Source organism: Mytilus trossulus, chromosome 2 (assembly GCF_036588685.1).
Source record: "Mytilus trossulus isolate FHL-02 chromosome 2, PNRI_Mtr1.1.1.hap1, whole genome shotgun sequence".
Lineage (NCBI taxonomy): Eukaryota > Metazoa > Mollusca > Bivalvia > Mytilida > Mytilidae > Mytilus > Mytilus trossulus.
The window spans coordinates 38,473,010-38,497,060 of NC_086374.1; the positions used below are offsets into that span (position 1 = coordinate 38,473,010).

Here is a 24,051-nt window from a genome sequence, read left to right on the forward strand (position 1 = left end):
GAACTCCGAGGAAAATTCAAAAGGCAAAAAAACTAGTTTCTTTACTACAACGAGGTGCGTGTTATAATACGTCCCAGAGAATGTGTTGTATATCTCTTATACTAAATCAAAGGTAACATATTTCCTTTTTCTTAGTAATTATAAGGACTTTAGTTTTATTTATTTTTACATTTGCAATATGATTGAGTAATTATTCTGCAGATGCGACAGTGGTAGATATAGCTTTTGAGTGTTTCCATTTTAAATAAACAGTTGCGCCATGAGCGCATGATACGCCCGACGTCTGGTGTTGAAGTTTAATGCAATAACCATAAATAGTTTCTGAGAAAGATTTAGACAATAACCATATATTGTTTTTGAGATACGGCGAGACATGTGTAACCCCCCTCTTTTTTCTTTTTTTTTTTACAAAAAAACTTAATATCACTAAAATCAAATTTTGAATCAAAATCAAAAAGTATACAGATCTTAAAATTAATATAACAAAGAAGTGTGTAAAGTTTAAAGCAATAATCATAAATTGTTTTTGAGATACGGCACGACATGTAAAAAACTCCCACGTTTTTACAAAATACTCAATAACTCAAAAATGAAATTTTAAATCATCACAAAAAAGTATATAGATCTTAAGATGAATGAAATTAAGAAGTGTGTAAAGTTTAAAGCAATAATCTAAAATCGTTTTTGAGATACAATGCGACATGTGAAAAAAAACATCCCCTGTTTTAGTTACATAGTGCCGTAACTCAAAACGTTTTAAATTTATTTTCACCAAAAAGTATACAGATCATTTGACCATCATAAGAATCAACTATATTAAGTTTCATAAAGTTTGGATAAGTTGTTCTCAAGTTACGGTGCGACATGTTTACGCCGGACTGACAGACGGACAGACGGACGGACTTCGGACATTTGTATACCATAATACATCCGGTCAAAATTTTGACGGGCGCATAAAAATTAGATGTTGAGACAAAAATGTCAAATTAACTGTGTGTTTGATTCCTTACATTTGCACCATTGTCAATGTTTAGTTGAAGGATAAGAGATGGAGGCGGTATAAATACACATCAAAGTTCGTTTTCTATATAGGTATTATTCTATCTATGTATTACATAATACTCATTTATTAAAATGATAACTCCCTCTTATACTACTGACTTTCGAAAGAGAAAACAACTGGCATCGCAAAAGTCATGTTGTCTTTGACTATCAATGACGTTCAAATACTGAATCCCTTGGATATATTTCGGCACACCTTTTTGGAATGTTGAGTCCTCAATGCTCTTCAACTTTGTACTTGATTTGCTTTAAAACTATTTTGAGCTGAGCGTCACTGATGAGTCTTATGTAGACGAAACGTGCGTCTGGGATATTAAATTATAATCCTGGTATCTTTAATAACTATTAGTTGACTTTAGTCTTTGATGTATGATTTTTATTATTTATAATTTTTGTTTGCTTTTAACTAGTTTTCAATAACTGATAGTTACTCTCAATTCTCACTTTCGTGTTAATTTGACCTGATGATACAATTCGTTATGTTTGGGTTTTTTTTTGGTTTTTGATGTTCACTTATCTAGTGTTTTATCTCGTCTCCCTATTTTTAATATATTATAGCTTTGAAAAGTGTTTGATATGACTATACATTTTCACTTCTGTTCTCATACAATCAACAAAAAATTTTAATATATTTATTTTAAGGCATATTTTTGTATTTCGTTACTGTATACTGTATAAAAAAAATATTTTCATTTACCTGTGTACATTATTTTATTTGGTTGTGTTTTGTCCAAGGTTATGGTTGCCTTCGTGAGAGTGTTAAACATCTCAAGCCTTATTTTTTTGATAATATATTTACATTGTGTCATTTATCAAATGTATTCGTTTAGTATATGTCCACTTGTTTGTGTCTATAGATTAGCCACTGCAATAGATATTTTTATAGAGTGTCCTTATGTTGTGATGTTACACTATTGTGTCCGGTAAGGATGAAAATTGATACCTATTACGACTTTTAAACCCGCTGTATTTGTTTGCACCTGTCTTAAGTTAGGAACCTAATGTTCAGTGGTTGTCGTTTGTTGATGTGGTTCATAAGTGTTAATCGTTTCTTGGTTGTTGTTTCTTTATAGATAGGACCGGTGGTTTTTCTGTTTGAATAGTTTTACACTAGTCATTTGGCTCTTATTATTGTTCAATGTAAACCAAGACTCTGTGTGGATGTTCGTACTATGAGCTATAATGGTTTACTTTTACAAATTGGGGTTTGGATGGAAAATTGTCGCATTGGAATTTATACCACATCTTCTTATATTTATATACAAAATTAAAATAGCAGCAGAATGGTATTCACATTAGCATCAAGACACATTTAATGATTTATAAGTTGTTTCACAATTTTACATTAATCGGACTAATTTTTAGTATTTATTATGTTGGAGTTATTTTGAGAATATTTTAATGTCAAACGTTTGGCATTTCGTCGATAGCAAGGGTTTAATTTTAAAAACAAAACACATCTTGTTAGTTTGTTGTCGCAATATAAATTCACCGTGGTATGCAAAAAAGAGGTGGCAAAATACATAGGCATATTTAAACTCATATGTCGAAAACGAACTGCCAATGTCATGGCAGAAAACGAAAAACAACGAAAAAGACATACAATACAACATAGAAAACTAAGACTGAGCAACACGAATCCCGCGGAAAGTGGTGGGGAGTTCGAATGCTCCGGAATGGTATGAAAATATTCGAAAGATAATAAGACAAAATAATCTCATTAACCTACTTTTTCTATTTCAGGTCGCATTAACACAAAACATCATGACGGAAGGTGAGTAACATTTCGTATATTTATTTTGGTATTTATTCAACATAATTATAATTGAACGGATGATTATAAATATCTTTAGTATAACCATCGAGTAAGCACTGGTTGCAAATGGTCTACAAATGAAAGATGTGTACGAAAAAAGTCAGAAGTAATAATTGAAAAAAGTCGTAGAACAAATATAAAACATTGCCAAAAAAGATTTTAAAACTTGACGAAACGACAATCAATTGTCTACAAAACACTACATATGAAATTGTCTATAAAACACTACATATGAAATTGTCTACAAAACACTACATATGAAATTGTCTATAAAACACTACATATGAAATTGTCTATAAAACACTACATATGAAATTGACTATAAAACACTACATATGAAATTGACTACAAAACACTACATATGAAATTGTCTATAAAACACTACATATGAAATTGTCTACAAAACACTACATATGAAATTGTCTATAAAACACTACATATGAAATTGTCTATAAAACACTACATATGAAATTGTCTACAAAACACTACATATGAAATTGTCTATAAAACACTACATATGAAATTGTCTATAAAACACTACATATGAAATTGTCTATAAAACACTACATATGAAATTGTCTACAAAACACTACATATGAAATTGTCTATAAAACACTACATATGAAATTGACTACAAAATACTACATATAAAATTGTCTATAAAACACTACATATGAAATTGTCTACAAAACACTACATATGAAATTGTCTATAAAACACTACATATGAAATTGACTACAAAACACTACATAGGAAATTGTCTACAAAACACTACATAGGAAATTGTCTACAAAACACTACATATGAAATTGTCTATAAAACACTACATATGAAATAAAGATTGAGAAACACGAACAAACCCAACCGAAACTAGAGTAAATCGCAGTTGCTCCTCAATGGTAAGCAGATTCTGTTTCGATAGCTGCTTCGTGTTGCTCATGACTCAAGACTGTACTTAATCGGTGGTAATACTTAAGATTGTAATATCCAATATGATTTTACAGTTGTTATTGTAATTGATGTTTATTTTATACCAGAGTACCCTTTCAAACAAGAGAGAATTACCAATTAAAATATTAGGTGCATATTTAATGATTTATTTAAAATGTGTTCGATACATAATACGTCTCAGATCAACAGCACACTTTATTGTATTGTATTTCAGTTAAACTTAATCAATTTCTCATATTTCCATATTTTCATAGTAATTAAAAAGGCTTAAGAATTATTTGTTTTTTTAAACGTTTACAGGTTTATTAGGATGTTATAATTTGCAAAGCCGATGATGATAGCTTTTGAGATTTTGAATTTTCACTGTAAAAAAACCCAGTTAAAATCAAAATTGAAATTCGGAATATTCAACAACTTTAATTCTGAAAAATCCGAGAAAAAAAACACATTTCTCGTTGCATTGAAGAACTTCTGCTGTTGTCTGCTCTATGTTCGGGTTGTTGTCTCTTCCCCGTTTTCATTCTCAATTTTACATATGGTGCAGCTTTATTTTTGGTACTCTACGTTTCGTAAACGTACAATAGTATTACAGAAGAACATCCCGTGCTTAATTTAGCCCATCACCTCCGAATTTCTCGCTATTTCCACACCAAATTAGCCGACACTCGTTTCTTACTGTTTCAATTTTCTTTATCATTTTAAAAAGAAAGTAAATTAATTCTAGCAATTCACTTGGATTTTCAAACTAATCTAACAGTCGAATATACTCAAAGATAGACAACTCTAATGTTACCTATCATTTTCGAACAATTTTACCACAACTTCTTAATCCAGTATACAGGCGTTGGAGGCGTATACAGGAGTCGAATGCCTTATCGACGCACCAGTATGGGTCTTTCGGAGTTTATGTGTTCCTCTCAGTTTTTGCTTGTTACCCTGTTTTGACGTTCTAACGTATTTAAAAGATTTGAACAACGGTAAACTAATGTAGGTCTCTATTTATCACTTTATCAAAAACAAGTCAATTGTTAATTGTTAATTAAACTTTGGTAGAGTTTCATTACTGGCACATGCAAAACGTTTGGTCTTAATCATTGAAACATCGATACGTGTCTGCTAAGTTGAAGGGGAAATAGTATACTGATGAGTCTTATGTAGACGAAACGCGCGTCTGGCGTACTAAATCATAATCCTGGTATCTTTGCTAACTATTTATATAAAATGATGTGGACTTTTGAGAATCTTTGTTGAAGGGGTGTTAGCTTTGCTTTTATATCTCAATGATAATATATTCTAATTCTAAATGTGTAAAAGGCAATTGTTTATATGCTCTCAACGCACACTAAATTGTGTAAAGAAGTTTATTTGTATAATAGTTTCTTTTGAAATAATTCATTTTTTTAGAAGAAAAAATGGAATTTCGGGCTGTATATTTGTCTGATATGAAAATGTCATCAATGATTTGTTCATGATTACGATTGACAATAAATGAGTTTTATGCACAATCAATCCAAATGTCAGTTTTAAAAAGGGTGTTCTTTGAAATTGTTTTAATGTCAATCAATTTACAACTGAATCACATAAGCAACACGAGGGGTCCACATGTGGAGCAGGATCTGCCTACCCTTCCGGAGCACCTGAGATCACCCCTAGTTTTTGGTGGGGTTTGTGTTGTTTATTCTTTACTTTTCTATGTTGTGTCATGTGTACTATTGTTTTTCTGTTTGTCATTTTTAACCATGGCGTTGTCAGTTTGTTTTAGATTTTTGAGTTTGACTGCCCCTTTGGTATCTTTCGTCTCTCTTTTAAACAAAAAACAATCAGTGAAAAAATGCATCTTTTTGTCGATATGTTACAGTTTGAGGTCTTGAAAATTATATTTTACGTTGACGACGTCAGAACCTCCTGCCCTATTACTGTATCGTATGCCCTTACAGGAATGTGTTACTGAAATACATTAATGTCACAGTTGTGATCAATTCGTTTTATGTGTTTGATCTTTTGATTTTGCAATTTGATTAGAGACTTTCCTTTTTGAATTTTCCTTGGATTTTAGTATTTTTGTGATTTTACTTATTTAAACAATTTTGCTTATTGAAATAAAGATATTTGTTGTCTGTGAAAAATATATCTTCTTATACAAAAGAACTTCCAAAGGACACAGTTAAATTTTTGCATGCCACCCGTCGCTACTTTTTTTGAAAAAAAAAAAATAAGAAAAATATATTGTGATTCCACATGGAGGATTATAAACCGATTAGTTTCGGTTTATAGAAAAACACATTCTTATTCCACCAAATACTTGACTTAATTGGTCCTTAACTGTTTAAGGATGTTCGCTTGTCATGTTTTTGATTTTTTGTCAGTTTTTCGAAATCTTCTGGTTTTAACCATTTGATTGCCTTAAAACTTAAACAAGTTTGCCCCTTGGCCCCATTTTTTCTATTATGAACCTTTTATATGTACAATAATAAGCCATCTGTAAAAGTCTTATAAAATCGTTGTTATTTTTTGATACTTTTTGAGAACTTAAACTGGTCAATGATAAAGCAATGAAAAATCAAGAGAGAATATTTTACCGCCAAAATTTAAATGGCTAATTCGCAAAAACAAGCACATTGACCTAAACATTTTTTTGCTATTTTCACGGGTTCCTTTATTAATCACCTTTTAATATATACTAGTTGTATAAAATGCTTTGTATTGGCTTCCGAAGCTACACAAAACCCCTTACAAATATAGATTTATTTCGTCTTCAAGCCATTGTTCAACTACTAAATTGTCTATTCTTCTAACCAGCAAACTTGGTACAATTAAAAACCTTATAATAAATTGTTCAAATAAGGCCTTCGAAAATAGTGGAATAAATTTCTTTTGGAGTGTCAAGAACTCGTTGGAAGTACTTGATAAATTGCATGCTTATATTGGTGATTTTGAATCTGTTCAAAGTTTTGATTTTTCTACCCTGTATACCACATTGCCTCACATTCTCATTAAGAAAAAATTCACCCACCTTATTAAATGGGCATTCAAAAAATCAGAATGTGAATATATATGTTCAAACTCTTTTAGGTCATTTTTTAGTAGCAATAAACAAAAAAACTATGTTAATTGGACATGCTTTGATACTATATATGCCCTTGAATTTTTACTAGATAACATTTTTGTTCGCTTTGGGGATTCCGTATATCGTCAGATTATCGGAATTCCAATGGGGACTAACTGTGCATCACTTATTGCGGACCTCTTTTTGTATTGTTATGAGTTACAATTTATGACAAAAATAAGCAAAGACCCATCAAAACAACATCTGATAAACAAATTTAATAATACTTTTAGATATTTGGATGATATTTTGGCTCTCAATAATGACGACTTCAGTATGTATATTAATGAAATTTATCTTGCTGAACTTACTTTAAATAAAGCTAATACTAACTATGACCACTGCCCTTTCCTCGATCTTGATATATATATCACTAACGGAAAGCTGAATACTAAAATTTATGATAAAAGGGAGTTTATATATCTCAACTTGTACGATTCGCTCGTGTATGTAACAATGTTTCAGATTTTAACGAGAGAAATTTCTGTATTACTGAAAAATTATTACACCAGGGTTTTCGATATCACAAACTAGTCAAAACATTCACTAAATTTTATCATCGGTATAAAGACATCATTCGTAAATATAGCTCAACATGCACTTCTTATACGTTCAGGTATTTCACATCCAATTTTTTATGGAAATATTCTTTATAAAGCACAAAGGTGTCAATATTCACCTCAGAAACTTACAAAACCTTTGAATAGACTTATTAAGAAGGTATATAATTACGATACTGTTGTCAAGTCATTAAAGATTGCATATTTTGGCGTTAATATTGAGTCACTGATAAGGTCTTTGCGTCGGAACTAAACACATTTATTCTAAAAACAGTTGTTGGCATGACACGGGTTATGTTCTTCTCATATATGTTATGATGGTATGATACTAAACCCCTAACGGGAAGGATTGTTCCTGATGTTCATATGATGAAATCATAATCTTTCAGTCAGTTTAATTAAAGTCTGGAGCTGGCATGTCAGTTAACTGCTAGTAGTCTGTTGTTATTTATGTATTATTGTCATTTTGTTTATTTTCTTTGGTTACATCTTCTGACATCAGACTCGGACTTCTCTTGAACTGAATTTTATTGTGAGTATTGTTATGCGTTTACTTTTCTACATTGGTTAGAGGTATAGGGGAGGGTTGAGATCTCATAAACATGTTTAACCCCGCCGCATTTTTGCGCCTGTCCCAAGTCAGGAGCCTCTGGCCTTTGTTAGTCTTGTATTATTTTAATTTTATTTTCTTGTGTACAATTTGGAAATTAGTATGGCGTTCATTATCACTGAACTAGTATATATTTGTTTGGGGGCCAGCTGAAGGACGCCTCCGGGTGCGGGAATTTCTCGCTACATTGAAGACCTGTTGGTGACCTTCTGCTGTTGTTTTTTATTTGGTCGGGTTGTTGTCTCTTTGACACATTCCCCATTTCCATTCTCAATTTTATTGTTATTTTGAAACTGAGTAGCGAACTTCCTTAAGGTGAACTAGTATTGCTTTCTACAAGCAGGCTTTATTTTGTAGTATAAATAATAGTTTGGTATATATATTATTCAGTCTCATATTAATCAATTCTGACTGCAGCCAGTGATATCCAAGGGGGTAAAGATATTTAATATTACATTATTAAGTTTGGTTTCGTTACAGATAATCACTTCAATGCATATCCAGTGTACCAAATAATAACGATTTATGATACTTCTAAAACACAATTAAATTGACACGGATACAGTTTCATTAATATTATTTTGATTATTCAATATACATCATCGATATCGACCTAAATCTTTTGTAATTTGACTATTTTAATTATAGGTTGGTTAATTTAGTTACCATAATCAAACTTTTTATAAAATTTTACAAATTTTACAATATCAAATAATTGATTTTACATTGTAAAACTCTTGGTTTTAAATTTCAATATAAAATGGAGAATGGAAACGGAGAATATGGCAATGAAATAACTACCCGACCAATGATCAGATAACAGCCGATGGTCACCAATTGGTTTTCAACGCAGCGAGAAGATTCCGCACCATGAAATGGGCCTCAACCGGCCCCTTACTAAAAATGTGTACTCGTTCAGTGAAAATTAACGTCATACTAAACTGCAAAACATGTAAACAAAATAAAATTTTAAAACATATAAGACGAACAAAACCCAAAGGATCATGACTCGTGAGTAATAATCACCATGTTGAAGCCTAGCTCTAAGAATAATTTCAATAAGAAGTGTCCGTTCACCTTGAAAAGCACTTGAAAAAAATGTCATTTCCCATTTTAAACAAACATACGATCGAGCTCAGTCCTGTTCCATATCATTTTTGAGATTTTTTAGTTAAAATAATTTTGTCGATCTCTTTTGGTTATAGGTTGCACCTGTGGCATGTGATATTGATGGTCCTTAAATGTCAACAACGAATGACAAACAATTATTTCAACATTTTGCAAATACAGATCTTGTCTTGGTAAATAAAACACGTATCTTCCCTTGGTTGGTACATTTGTCTTCTCATCTGATGCTCATGTAAAGACATAGGTTTTATCAATAAGAACGGTTGACACACAACGACCTACCTAAATATTACAATTATACACACAAAAGCCCAGGGTTCCAAGTTTCGTGGTCTCCGTTTGTTCAAAAATAATTCACCGTAAGCATTAAAAACAAGAATGTGTCCAAAGTTCACGGATGCCCCTTCCGCACTATTATTTTCTATGTTCAATGGACCGTGAAAATATGAAAAAATCTCTTATTTGGCTTCAAAATTAGAAAGATCATATCATAGGGAACATGTGTACAAAGTTTCAAGTATATTAGACTTTGACTTCATTAAAAACTACCTCGAACAAAAACTTTAACCTGAAGCGGGACAGACGGGCGGAATAACGAACAAGGGAACGGACGAACGAACAGACGGGCGGAATAACGAACAAAGGAACGGACGAATAAATGGACGAACGAACAGACGGACACACAGACCAGAAAACATAATGCCCATAAATGGGAAATAAAAATAGTTAAACCAATCTATATATGTATTACTCGATTCCATACGTCATTTTGGGAAATAGGTTGTTGTTGCAGATCTTTGTTCCTGTTAAATTTTTAACCCTTTATACAGATGATTTAGAGCTTGACGTATACTACAAACACTTATCTAATTTTGAATACTGTAAATTAGGGTAACACTACAGTACTAATATCCATATCTCATTAATCGGTTAAGAATACTCAAATAAAGGTTACCAAGAAAGGCGTGGAAACCCCTAGAATTAATTGTATATAAGATGTATTTTGTTGTTCGCGCTGTTGCTGTCTTATTGATGTTTACCCCATGTCTCCATTTATTCACAAACAATATTCCGTTTTTAAGTATACGATGATGATATATATTGTAAAGGTATTTAAGACTATTATTGAATAATTCTGGATGCCATAGAGATATGTGAATTGTTTCAAAATATACCTATGAAAAATCGTTTCTTTCGTTTGATTTTCAAACACTGTAAATGATGTTGGAATCAATGGCATTTATATTAAATGGCCATTGAAGCAAACAACTAAATGGTTATATGAATACCAGAAACAGTAAAATTACCTTATAGTTGTATTGATTTAACGCTGTTTTTCTGACATCGATTTGAGGTGTTACTGAAACGTCCCAATGAGTTTAAATATGATGTTTGAGAAGAGACGTCCCGAAGGGACAAACAGGTGCGAAATCAATATAATCAATTTGTATAATATAAAACAAAAATAATGAAGTTGCACAATTTATTAATAAGTTGGAGAGTGTAAATAGTGTTTTCCCTTTGAAGATTCAGGTATGTAGATATCTATAAAATTATTAAAATGTTAAATTTAACTTTGAAAACCACAGCGATATTTTTTTTTGAGTTTACAAAGATAGAAATTCTTGAAAATATCAAATAATAATTATCAATTGTGTGCAGGTTTTTGTTCTTATACAAGACATGTCCAATGCTGCTGAATAGAATGCTGCACACTCAAATGTACGCACATTTTTTTTTATCTCTTTGATGTATTCCGTCTTCCTCTTCTATGGTTCTCCCAAGTATCTATTTAGTTTATTCCAGTCTAAATGTATTTATGTTTTGTATAAGCATGAGAGGACTTTCCTTTTTTTGCCTCAAAAAATATATATATTAAAAGTAAAAACGACACAAAAAAGTACTTTTTTGTTTATGATTCATAAATCTTAACCATATGGATAATCTGTTCATAAGGCGAGATTTTAAGGTATGGCATCTTGTTTTTATTAAGTATTGACTATCTTCATTCTACGATCCTTTACAATAATAACCATAATAATGATCGCTGTTTTAAAAACAGACTAAAATACTACAGCAGACATTTGACAAGGTTTTGCACTTGTGTATTTTGTTTCAGGGAATGTAGTTTTGAATATTGATCTTAGCACTAAAAGCAGTTTCTCAAAATTTGTAATATTTTCACCAAAACAGTGCTTTTTATGCACACCCCTACCTCCACGCTCACCTTTTTCAATAAAACAATTTAAGAAAATAGGTAGACAGAAACAGACACTTATTTTATCTTAATTACAGGGGGAACTAAGATCAAATGCAAAAATCATCTATCTCGAATTTGTGGTGTTTTTCATTTTGCACAAACAACTAAGTAATATCCATGTGGTTTTTGAAAAATTCCACCCCAAAAAATAATATAAAAGTCTTTATATTTAGCACCACCAATAGCGCCATACATCATTGTCGTCCTGTCAACAGAAGGATTGACGGATGGACTAGTGATACCCAGTACAATTGGTTAAGTCAAAGATATAACAATACCTTGGATTTTCATTTGAATGTTCAAATAATATGCATAGGGTTTGGTTTTTAATATGGAGAAGAAAAAAACACATAATGAAAATATTATTTGAAAGCCTAGGTTTGTGAATATACAATCAAGGTCTTCTTATTATTTTGATCAATAATGTGTTCCAAAGTTATATAATTATTTCTGAAGATTGATTTCAAATGTAACATTACTATAAGAAGAGGGGGAATTAGTAAAGATTGAAATACGTTTTGACGTTATTTTGTAATTCAACAGAATTTCACTCATCAACTTAAAATATATTGTGGTCGCATTGACTTAAAAAAACAACTGAAGTTAGCATTGTATTTAAATTTGGTAAGTTGTTCATTGTATATATATTTCAACTGAATGAAAGATAAATGAATGTTGTACAACATAAAAACAACCCAGATTTATTTAATGTGATCACAATCTTTGCAATTTTGCAGCAACATAAAAACTTTTGATTTCTCTACGCTATATACTACTATTCCCCATGCTCAGTTGAAAGATCGACTTCACCATCTCATTAAACAGAGCTTTTTCTATAAAAATGGGAATCGTAGATACAAAGGAGTAGGTTCAGTAAGACCCCTTTTCGGCCCCAAATTATAGCAGTTTTACAAAATTGCGAAAATGTAATCTTTAAGCTATATTTCAGGAAGTAAAACACATCTGCTACATAAATATGAGCTGTTTTTGACAATACAATGCACAAATATCGCGTACTAGCATCCTTAAGTCATGCTAAATTACTTAAATCTTCAAAATTTTAGCATTTTGGTTATTTTTAGACGATTATCGTCTAAAATGAAAGTGACTGCATTCGTATTCATTCATAATATTGAAATGTAAGTTATATTTGATAATAATAAAAAAACATATATAAAGGTTGAGGATGAACACGGATGCGGCCACTTTCATTTTTGACAAAAACCATTTGAAAAGTGACGATTTTTTGGTATATTTGAGATATTTTTTTCATATTTCAGCTTAAATCAGAGCGTTTTAATGACTAAATCAGTAAAAATCTTTTACATAAACTAATCGAATCAATTGCAGTAGACACTTTAGTGTTTAAAAAGTGTCCAAAAACTTTCGATAGATGAACCTGAAATTTGAGGCCAAAATTGGCCCTTACCTACTCCTTTCTTGTTTTGGGTTACAATAATTCATATTTTTTGAAGAATCACAGAAAATATACTGAAGATGATATTATCAAAATGCTGGACTTTTTGATCGACAATATATTTGTTGAGTTTGGAGGATTTATATTTCAACAGACAGTCGGTACTCCAACGGGTACTAATTGTGCACCCCTGCTGGCTGATTTGTTTTTGTACTCGTTTAAAGCAGAATCATTCAAACCCTTCTAAAAGACAAAAAGAAAAAGCACCTTGCAAAATTCTTTAATTTTACTTTCCGATATATTGATGATGTTCTATCATTGAATAACCCATACTTCAGCCAATACTTACATCTCATATATCCAAGTGAACTTGAAATTAAGGATACTACTGATACTAGCAGGACTGCTTCATACCTTGATCTTTTCCTCAATATTGACGTAGATGGACGACTTCACACGAAAATCTATGATAAACGGGACGATTTCAACTTCCCAATTATCAATTTCCCATTTCTCAGGAGTAACATACCCTCTGACCCTTCGTATGGTGTTTACATATCACAATTGATACGTTATTCACGTGCTTGTTCACACTATACGGACTTCATATACAGGAGTGTGCTCCTTACGCAGAAACTGCTCCAACAAAGTTATGAGGATGACAGATTAAAATTGACACTCCGTAAATTTTATGGACACCATCACGAATTGGTGGATCCATACGATGTGTCTTTCACCAAACTAGCTAAGGACATTTTTACCACATGGTCGATTGTGGTTTGTCATTATGTCGTCTAATCTTTTTCACAACCAAACGTGACTTATTCCCGATTGTGACTGTTTTGCTGAGTGTGAATTCGTATTACTATAAGACGTGGTACGGTACTTGTCTATCCCAAATTCATGTGTTTAGTTTAAATGTTTAATGTTATATTTGTAATTCTCATCGGATTTTGTCCAATGTGTTGACGTCTTTTCTATTATAGTTATGTGTTAAGGAAAGAAAAATTAATCACCGCCTTCATTTATTTCATTTGATTTTGTTCAACGTAATCTGTGCGATAATTTACGTTTGATTCATAACAAACTGGAAATATATATATATATTATAGTTAATTGCTATTTATAAGTATGGCAATATGCATTGTGCTTAAATGTAATATCAGTATTTAGTTCTATTATAATCTTAAATCAATCCTAATTCTGTCTTACTTTTGAGATATTGTTTTTCATATGTGACGACATTTTTAGGCTGTTTCAGAAATTTCATAAATTCAAATGTGACGTATTTTTTGTGCCTTTTCGCAACTTCGTATGTGATGTCATTTTTATATTTATTGCGTTGAGGCCTGGAATGATTCGGGTGTGTCAATTCTGTGTTGGTCTTTGCATTATGTATTCGGGTTTTGTTTTCTGTAATTAGTTAATACTTTAGTTTCATTATGTATATCTTTTATATTCGTTTGATAAAATTTACTGTTTGCAATAGCATTAATTGTTCTTTAAAAAAAGGATGTTCTTATCCCATTAAAAACATAGCCGTAGTGTTCAGTGCTGTACAACTTTGTACTTTTTTTCACTTTCGATATTTTATATCTGGGCATCACTGGTGAGTCTTGTGTGGACAAGGCGCGTTTTTGGCGTAATAAATTTTAAACCTGATGCTTTTTGCTATCTATTAACCATGTGTGTCTTTGTCTAATACGTTCTCCTATTTATTTGTATTGTAGTCCTGTAATATTATGTTGTCATTTCAATGTTATATTTAACATAGCCATTAAATTGCGAGGTTTGACATGCCACAAAACCAGGTTCAACCCACCATTTTTTCCTTTCAAAAATGTCCTGTACCAAGTCAGGAATATGGCCATTGTTTTATTATTGTTCGTTTCTGTGTGTGTTACATTTTAACATTGCGTCGTTTGTGTTTTCTCTTATTTTTGAGTGTAAATTTACATTGCGATAAGACGTGTCACGGTACTTGTCTATCCCAAATTCATGTTTTTGGTTTTGATGTTATATTTGTTATTCTCGTGGGATTTTGTCTGATGCTTGTTCCGTTTCTGTGTGTGTTACATTTTAGTGTTGTGTCGTTGTTCTTCTCTTATATTTAATGCGTGTCCCTCGGTTTTGGTTTGTTACCCCGAATTTGTTTTTTGTCCATGGATTAATGAGTTTGAACAGCGTTATACTACTGTTGCCTTTATTTGAACTGGAGTTGCTATTGCCAAAAAAGTTAAATAACAAAAATACTTAATTCCGTGGAAAATGTTACTGTTTTCTGCCCTTTGGTCGAATTGTTGTCTCTTTGACCCATTCCACATTTCCGTTATCGATCTAAAATATTCACATTAAATGATTACATTATTCTTTAATATATTTAAATATCCATATATTTTTTTTTTAAATCACTCAATGTGCCAAATCCGGAAAATGACAGTTGTTATTCATTCGTTTGATATGTTTAAATTTCGATTTGTACATTTAGTTATGGACTTTCCGCTTTGAATTTACCTCGGAGATCGGTATATTTGTGATAATAACTTTATAACAATAACTACAAATATTCTATACAAATACATTTAGAATAATAATAATAATAGTAGAAAAGATCCTAGAAAGTGAATATTTTTTCATTAATTGCAATCTTACAAGAACTGCATCATTTTGAGACGCTTCGTAGTTTGTATAATTAACAAATAGAGACTGTTTTCTGCAATTTCTCATGATAGTGAAACCATTTTTGTTTAATTACCTCAAATTTGAGATGATAAATTTATAAATTATGATTTTAGTCCTGTATAACCACGAGTTATACCAAGAAGAATGCTTGTCTTAAGGTTTTCACTTGTTTAGACATATATAATCAAATCAAAAAATGATGTAACGGCATGGTAAGTAATATTATGATCCTTTACGACAAACACTCTGTCGCGACTCCAATTAAGCGAGTCGGACTTCTTACCCATTTAAAGTTTGAGAATAGGTTGAGGTCGTTTCGTCCCCAACTAGATAAAGCTCGACTAACGAAATCTACATTTTTATATAGCGTAGTTGGTCGAGTGGTTTAGGGTCTGCACACAGTTTTGACATAATCAGGGGTTCAAAGCCCATTGAAAAAAGACCAAAATATTGCAAAGATCTTACAGTATTATAGCACAATTTGAGACCAAATATATATAAATAATTGTGTTAGTCCTGTTTAACCACGGATTATTCGATGGAAAATGTCTGTCGTAAAGTTGTAATATAATATACGATTGAAAATTGTTCGCAACAACATCAAAATAAAATAAAGGGAATCGTACAGACAACTTTTTAATCAATATTCCGGACGACAGATATCCTTCATCTTTACCATGAAAAATAAATCATTCTGAAGCTGGTTTTACCAAAATTCATCTTCAACCATGTCAGCGTAATAAAACTTTAAAAGGTAAAATCACGAAAAAAAACTTAACTCCGAGGAAAACTCGAAACGGAAAGTCCCTAATCAAATAGCGAAATCAAATGCTGAAACACATCAAACGAATGGACAACAACTGTCATATTCTTGACTTGGTACAGGCATTTTCTAATGTAGAAAATGGGGGATTAAATCGTTTTGTATGTCTAGCTATAACTTTCACTTGCAAGACAGTAGCACAAACTTTTATAATGTGTGAATAAACTCATCACAGATATCAGAACTAAATTTAGTATATACGACAGACGCGCGTTTCATCTACTAAAGACTCATCAGTGACGCTCGAATCCAAAAAGGTTTTAAATGCCAAATAAAGGACGAAGCTGAAGAGCATTCAGAACCAAAATTCCTAAAAGTTTTGCCAAATACAGAACAAAACAAACAGACAGTATAGATAAAAATGACAAAAATAGGGGTACAGACATTACAATTGTGTTTATTATCTTAATCACGTTAAAAACAAACAAATATGTAAACATTTACTATGTCGCAATAACACAATGACGGGATGTATAAGCACAGAGTCGTGTCATATGTATTAAAGAAACACAAAAAGGCATGTAGACCATGTCTGTATAATTCGAAAATTTTAAACTTTTAGGAATTTGCAAACAAGAGTTTTTTCACTTGTTTTCCAATTCTAAACATCATTCTTAATGAATGTGTAATTAGTTTTATCATGAAATATTGATTACACAATTTGAGCCATTATTTATAAATTTGAATTTAACTGATGACTTTATATTTTCGTATGACTCCTTTTAACTAAATTTCAAGGATTATATTAAAAAAAATCACTTTTTTTGCAAGTTCCTTCCTAAGAACTTTTTCACAAAGACATGATCATAGAATTTTAACGTCACTTAATTTATCATATTAATGGTGCATAGAGATAATAAAAATCTTTGCTACCGTTTTCCATCTTTCTTCTTATTGTTTATTTATCTATTTGTATTATTTGTGGGGGTTACACTTTGCCATTATTTTGGTCTGCTTATTTCTGTGCATGATGACGTACATGTTACTTTATCCAGTCAATGAGTATATGGAGTTAATGCATTCTAATTGATTGAAATTATTAAACAATAACACCAGATTACAATAATTTAGTTATTGTATATACAGTCCGCCTTTTTTCCATTCAATAATCTAAAATCACTTGTTTTGCACTGAATATGTGTTATTCAATTATTATTAATATAGCTCCAATGTGAGTAAACAAAAGGAACATGAGGGTAAAGCACTCAAAAGTCATTTTCTATATCAGTCTAGCACAGTACAGAAGTATAGTAGTTGTAACTTTTTTTTTTTCTTTTTCTATTGTAATATGACTGTTAAAGATGACTATACTGTAATTGCTCATTGTTGAACTCTTAAAGGTAAAAGGTTTTCAGAAAGAGTATTACTGTTTTTTGAAAGTTAAAGTTCTTGGTTTTTAAATAACAAAAAATTGTTATTTCAATGAAATATCTATCAAAGTTATTTGACTCACTTTAAATATCTTAAAATAAGCACATAATTTTAAATATTAGCAAACATAATTACAATGAAAATGTAAAGTTGCTTCAAAGCAAACTGGTGTGCACATATTGTCTCCCAAGTTTGAATAATTACTCACTCTAATTTCACATATAACGGCATATTTGATGTTATTCACTTAGCCCTTGGTGGTGTTTGATAATTTGGTTGCAAAATTATTTACAATTACACTTTACATCAAAGAATATAGCTAGAGCAATAACGTTTATAATTGCAATTTCAATCGATCAACTTAAAATGCATATTGCTAAGGGTATTTGAACCATATGATAAGGTATGGTTGAGAAAGAAAAAATTTGTCAGTAATTTCTTTTTAAATCAATACGAATTTAGTCTGTTAAGTTCGAAAGTCTCATAAATGATAAACAGTGGTCCTAAGGTAAGCTATCTTGACTCTCAACGGATTTTTCTAACAAGTCCTTACAGGTTGCCAACTCATATTTCATCTCAAGCATCAGTAAATAACTGACTGGTCTGCAAATTACTTGTCACAACTCGCAACAACTTAAAGGCTGTCTGAAACATCAATGAAAGGAGATGCGCATTAGTTCAAGTGCTTTTGTTTTGTTTCCGATTTCTTTCGAGTTTTAAAGAGTGCGTTACGAGTAGATACGTATAATTTACGTAATCTTATTATTGTTCACGATATGAGGAAAAGTACAAAAGCTTGAAAATTGTAAGGACTTGTAGATATTCGTTACTTAGTCGTGACTATCAAAAGGTACATACAAGCTTCGATGAAACGTATCATTATGTAGTATTCTCGTAACATTCTTTTAAAAGGTTGTGAAATGTTTGTGTGTTTTTCGTAGTTATTTGTGACAACCCGTAACACATAGTGGAATTATGCTGTGAGAACATCGTAATACTGCATAATAATCCGTTATAATTCATAACAACTCTTTAATCGGTCGTTAAAGTACCTAAATCGGTTTAAACGGTGAATGTATGCATTCCGTTAGAACTCGTAAGAAAAAAATCCCATGAAAATTGATGGTTTTCCAATCTTTTAGATAAAATTAAGGGGTTTCGAATTATGACAAGTTCAGCAATTATTGTTACAAATGTTGATAGAATATAACAAATAACAGAATGGCCACCGTTCATTTAACCTTGATGTTGTCTACTGTTTTTTCATAATTATGGAAATATATATATTCACACTTGGTGACATGTATTTAGAGAAACCAAAACTCAGCGTGAATGTCAAACTAAAATGGACAGTCAGCTTTTATTAATAAATGCAGTTTAAATGAAGAATATATATTATTTGACTTTTCTAGCACTAATCATTGAATTTTTCTCTGTGTTGAATACTAAGCACTGCTTCCTAAAGACATATAATTTGAAATTTTCATACAGCTTTTATGTAAATCATAACTTTTATTGGCAAACATTGCTTTTAAAAAAATGCAATCTTAGAGTCTCTGTTGATTCAATAAAAAAAAACATCTATCCAAACTCAGCATAAGAAAGAAAGTATTAGGCTCATTTTACACTTTTAGTAAGGGGAAAATGCATGTAAAAAAGTGCCTTCAAACAAGAATTGAATCAACCACCCATAACACTATAAGCCATCGCTTCAAAGACTTGAGTTAAGTTGAGGTCGATCCTCATTAACCAACAATTGGAGTATTAAATTGTTGCTGTTGGTGTCTTTTGTGATTCATTTTGCGACAATACAACGTTTTTATAAAAGCAATACCTTTGAGAAATATCAATTTGTGGTATGAATTTTTCAGTAAATGTGTATTGTCTAACGACTTAACGCTCAATGCTCTTATAATTTATTGATAAAGACTTGATTGACATTAACTTCCATTTTGAAATCGAATAAGTTTGTTTGTTCTAAGATTATATTAAAGACTTATCAAATGCAAACTATGTCATGTTCTGTTTACCTCAGTATATATCTATATCCTATCCAAAAATCTTCAATATATGAATAAAATGGTTAACTTCAAGTCGGTACTTTTGAAGACTGAATGAAACATTGAATATGTTTTGATTTTTATGCATTTTAGGTTAAACATTTATTTACTTCGTCACCTTTTTATTTGTCGTAACTATAAGATTAACTAGCGTTTGATCCAAAGCTAGTTCACCATCCATTGATGTAAATATCTACAAATGTGTCACAGGCAGACAGAAAATACCATCAGTGACATATCCAGGGAGAGGGTGCCGGTGGTACATGTAAGAACCCTCCTCCCTCAATTATTTTGGACGATCAATGCATTTAAATGGAGACATATAGATGGACCCCTTTTGTTCTGGGTTGGAATGGTTGAATGGCTGGATCCGCTCCTGACCATCTTATTGAATCTGAACCAATGACTGTGATTGTTCTGTTTTGTTATTTTTGTTTTTATGTTGTCTTTTTATATTTGTAGCCAAAGAGGATATAACTAAGTTGAAGAAGAATTTTATGCAAGTTTATGGTATGGACTATGTAAATGCAAGCCGTATACTTAAAACCAAATATCAGCGCAGCAAGAACAAAGATGGACTCACATTAGCAGAGAGAATTAAAATGGGTCGTTATGGCAGTGGAGTAAGTCTTTAGATATAATGTTTATAAAAGATAATAAGGAACTAGGGAGTAGTGTGAGAGAAATGCACAATAAAAAAATGCACAAACAAATTGCATATTTTATTAAGAAAACAACACCAAAAAGACAGTTCTCAACAAAAAACCAAATTATGTAGACGTATGAAGCAACCATATGTCACCGTTCGGCCTGCACCAATGCTAAATAATAAACCATAAAAAGGCCCTGAATCACAAATGCAAAACGATTCATAGAAGAAAACTAACGGCGCTGATTTACATAAAAAAAAAAGATGTAATTAACACACCAAAAACACACAAATCTAAGATTACTCGAGGTTATTGAAAGCTAGTTCGAGGCAAAAAACATCTCAACGACATCAGTACACAAGCAACTTCCAATAGGTATAGTGTTTTAAACTTTTAAGACGTCATTGAAATTCACACAAAAGCATGACCTTGTGCAATGGCAATATACCTTTATCTACAAATTGAAGCACCATAAATGTATACATATCAGTTTGGTTGTATTTTATTGATAACAATATCATTATTTATAACGATAAACAATGTTTAAAGATATAATTACAGTATTACTTTTGCATAATCTTTTTAAACAGACAGTTTCTCAAAATAATAAAATAGTCCGTCGAATAATATAGTTGCATTTTTTTTGCAACGAATTATACAGAGTCTTCTGGTTAATATACTAGTTTGGAGCCCGCCGTTCATTGATATATCTGTAATATTTGCTTTTCGTTAGTTGGTGTGTTAAAAGTCGGGTCGTGGGTTTTCTAGTTTGAATTTTTTTAGTTTATTCAGTTTTTTATTGTTGACCTTACGGTATTCCAAATTATGACCTTTTATTGGCTTACATCTACGTATAGATCTTCTGGTTACGTAATAAAATTGAGAATGGAAATGGGGAATGTGTTAAAGAGACAACAATCCGACCATAGAAAAAACAACAACAGAAGGTCACCAACAGGTCTTCAATGTAGCGAGAAATTCCCGCACCCGGAGGCGTCCTTCATCTGGCCCCTAAAATATTTACTAGTTCAGTGATAATGAACGCCATATTAATTTCCAAATTGAACACCAAAAAAACTAAATAACAACTGTTTGTTTGTAATTCATACAGTAATCACGTCTCCTTATTCTCATACTGATGTTTTTTTCTAGAATCGTTATAAAATGATTTGAGCCTTTTAATCTTCTTTGTGACATTTATGTGACTTTCATCAATAAGATTATTAAACAAAAGTTTCATATAGGCAAACGTAATGCCCCTTTAAAAGACTTGTTCTCATATTGGTATGCATCATCGCTTTTGGTTAAGCCATGGAAATATTATATTGTCTCTCATTTTACTTCCGTGGGTATGCTCAGTAAAGATACGTCTAAATGTCAGCAAATGTTAAATAATTTATAACACATATATGATTTGTTTGCTTTACAAAAATTATCAATTAGTTGCCCTTTACATGCTATTATCTCTGTAATTTGTGGACCATCGGTTTTTTCCATTCTTTTATCAAATATTTTGAACTATTAGATAAGAATTGCTTTTTTTGTGTGTTTTAGAACCTCTTTAATGACCAGTGTTAAGGGTCACAAAGATATGTCTGTACATTCCTGTTCAGCTCAGCGGGTGTTGCTTAGTTGTTGTTATTAATGTTTACCGTGGAACTCCTTCTTTGTGGGGTTTAAAAATCAAACGATAAAGAATTTTTTTTAATAACTTTCAAAAAGAAAATAAGGAATATGAAAAAAAATCTTTCTTTTTATCGTAAGTATAGTGTATATAATGTATTTTAAGAATCAAATAGATTGTTTAGTTTGAGAAAAGAATCAATAAACATTAAACTTTTGCTCATAAATAAATTCAATATTTGTAACTAAGACAGGTAGTTCATGTTGTATTATATGTTTACGTATATAAATCAAAGTTGTGTTCTTAGCATATTTTGTATATTCCGTTCTTATGAAATAATCTACTTGAAAAGTCTGAAGTGGTTATATAAATACTTGACTAGATTATAAAACTCAGTAAGCGTCTTTCAATAAGAATAATGCCTAATTTTTCAAATTAATGTAAAGATATATTCCTCTCGCATAGTTCTTGAACCTATCAGCTTATACGCTGTTGCAGAATAAACCCATGATACACATTTGTATTCTTCATTAATGTTGGGTTTATATTATTCATTCCTTGTACAAGCATTTGTAAACGTTATTCCTTGAAAATTTCAGTAACCAAGGGCGGGGAGGGGATTCAACTGATTAAGCTTCGGAATTATTTTTGTTCGTGTTGCAAAGTCTTTAGTTTTTATGTTGTTTCTTGTGTACTATTAATTGTCTGTTTGTCTTTTTTATTTTAAGCCATGTCGTTGTCAGATTATTTCAGATCTATGAATTTGACTGTTCCTTTGGTATCTTTCGCCCCTCTTTTATAAATTAGTATATTCGTCATCGAACATATTCGTTTCTAAAAAGTTTATCCAAAATCTTTTTTCCTACAGATCCTTGCAAATGTATGAATGAATGAATTAGCGCAACATCTATTTAAATTGAAAAGCAATAGTTTTGAGAGAGAAACATATATAATCTTAACCTATGCTTTTTACATTTAATTTGTTCATCTATTAATTAGTGCATGTAGATCGCATTTATTTACATTGTTGACCTTTCTCGCGATGTCATGGCCTGCAGTTACGTTTGCATATTTTAGAAGTTTAATCTGTAAGTTGATGAATGTAATCTCCAATTAAAAAAAATATCTGTTTTCTGAAACATCACTTCATTATTTATCCTGCAATTGGGTGCTCTACTATACAGATACAGCTATACAGATATCGCTATGCTGTATCTGTATACTATACAGATATCGCTTTAAAGTTGCGCCCACTGCCGGTCTGAGTATTGTATCAACCTGCGTGACCTCAGAATGTTTATTGCAATCGCATTCCAACGACGTATCAATTGCGAATTAACGATTACTTTTATACGTCCTGTTTGTTTTCAAAAATTTCTTTAGAACAATAAGAATCACAACAATTTTCTGATAACATACACACATTAACAGCAGTCTTTTCTATGATGATAACTATCGATTTCAAAATTTGAATGTGTATGATTGTGTAACAAAAACAACCATGTCAATTTCAGCATGCATGTTTAGTGAATGTCGAGTCTGAAGTGTAGGGCAACTCGTACACTTCTGTTTCGAATTGGACAACGTTTTGTTATTTGTTTTTAATGTTGAAATTAGTTGTTATGTTAAAATAGATATTTATTCACCGTGAGCGATGTATAATTGTTGACCAATCGAGATTCTTTTTTTTTCGCGAACCCGTCTTCAGCTGAATGTGTGATTACTGTATCGTATTACTACACGGGCCTCAAGGGATTTCAAATCGAAAATAAATGCAAAACATATAATTTGTATCTTTCAAAACACAAATGGTATACAGAATTAATTGCAGGATAAAAACAATAACTGTTTAGTGTCTTTAAATATCATCTGTATGTGTATTCGTCTCGAAACAGGTGTAAACGCTCGCTAAAAGCTCGCATACACCTTGT

At 31.3% G+C, this 24,051-nt stretch overlaps 1 protein-coding gene across 3 annotated transcripts in view; it reads left to right on the forward strand.

The window, feature by feature from the left end:
- Positions 1-24,051, forward strand: part of LOC134707161 (serine/arginine-rich splicing factor 4-like) — a 46,122-nt gene that overhangs the window by 13,032 nt on the left and 9,039 nt on the right. For 2 of the 3 annotated variants that reach the window (XM_063566706.1, XM_063566707.1), the window contains exons 2-3: positions 2,806-2,836; positions 20,309-20,469. In XM_063566706.1, coding sequence (XP_063422776.1) covers positions 2,827-2,836; positions 20,309-20,469 — 171 coding nt within the window. In that variant the 5' untranslated portion in view covers positions 2,806-2,826. Of the gene's footprint in view, positions 1-2,805; positions 2,837-10,610; positions 10,767-20,308; positions 20,470-24,051 lie in introns of those variants that run through there. The other variant, XM_063566708.1, reaches the window with a different exon arrangement.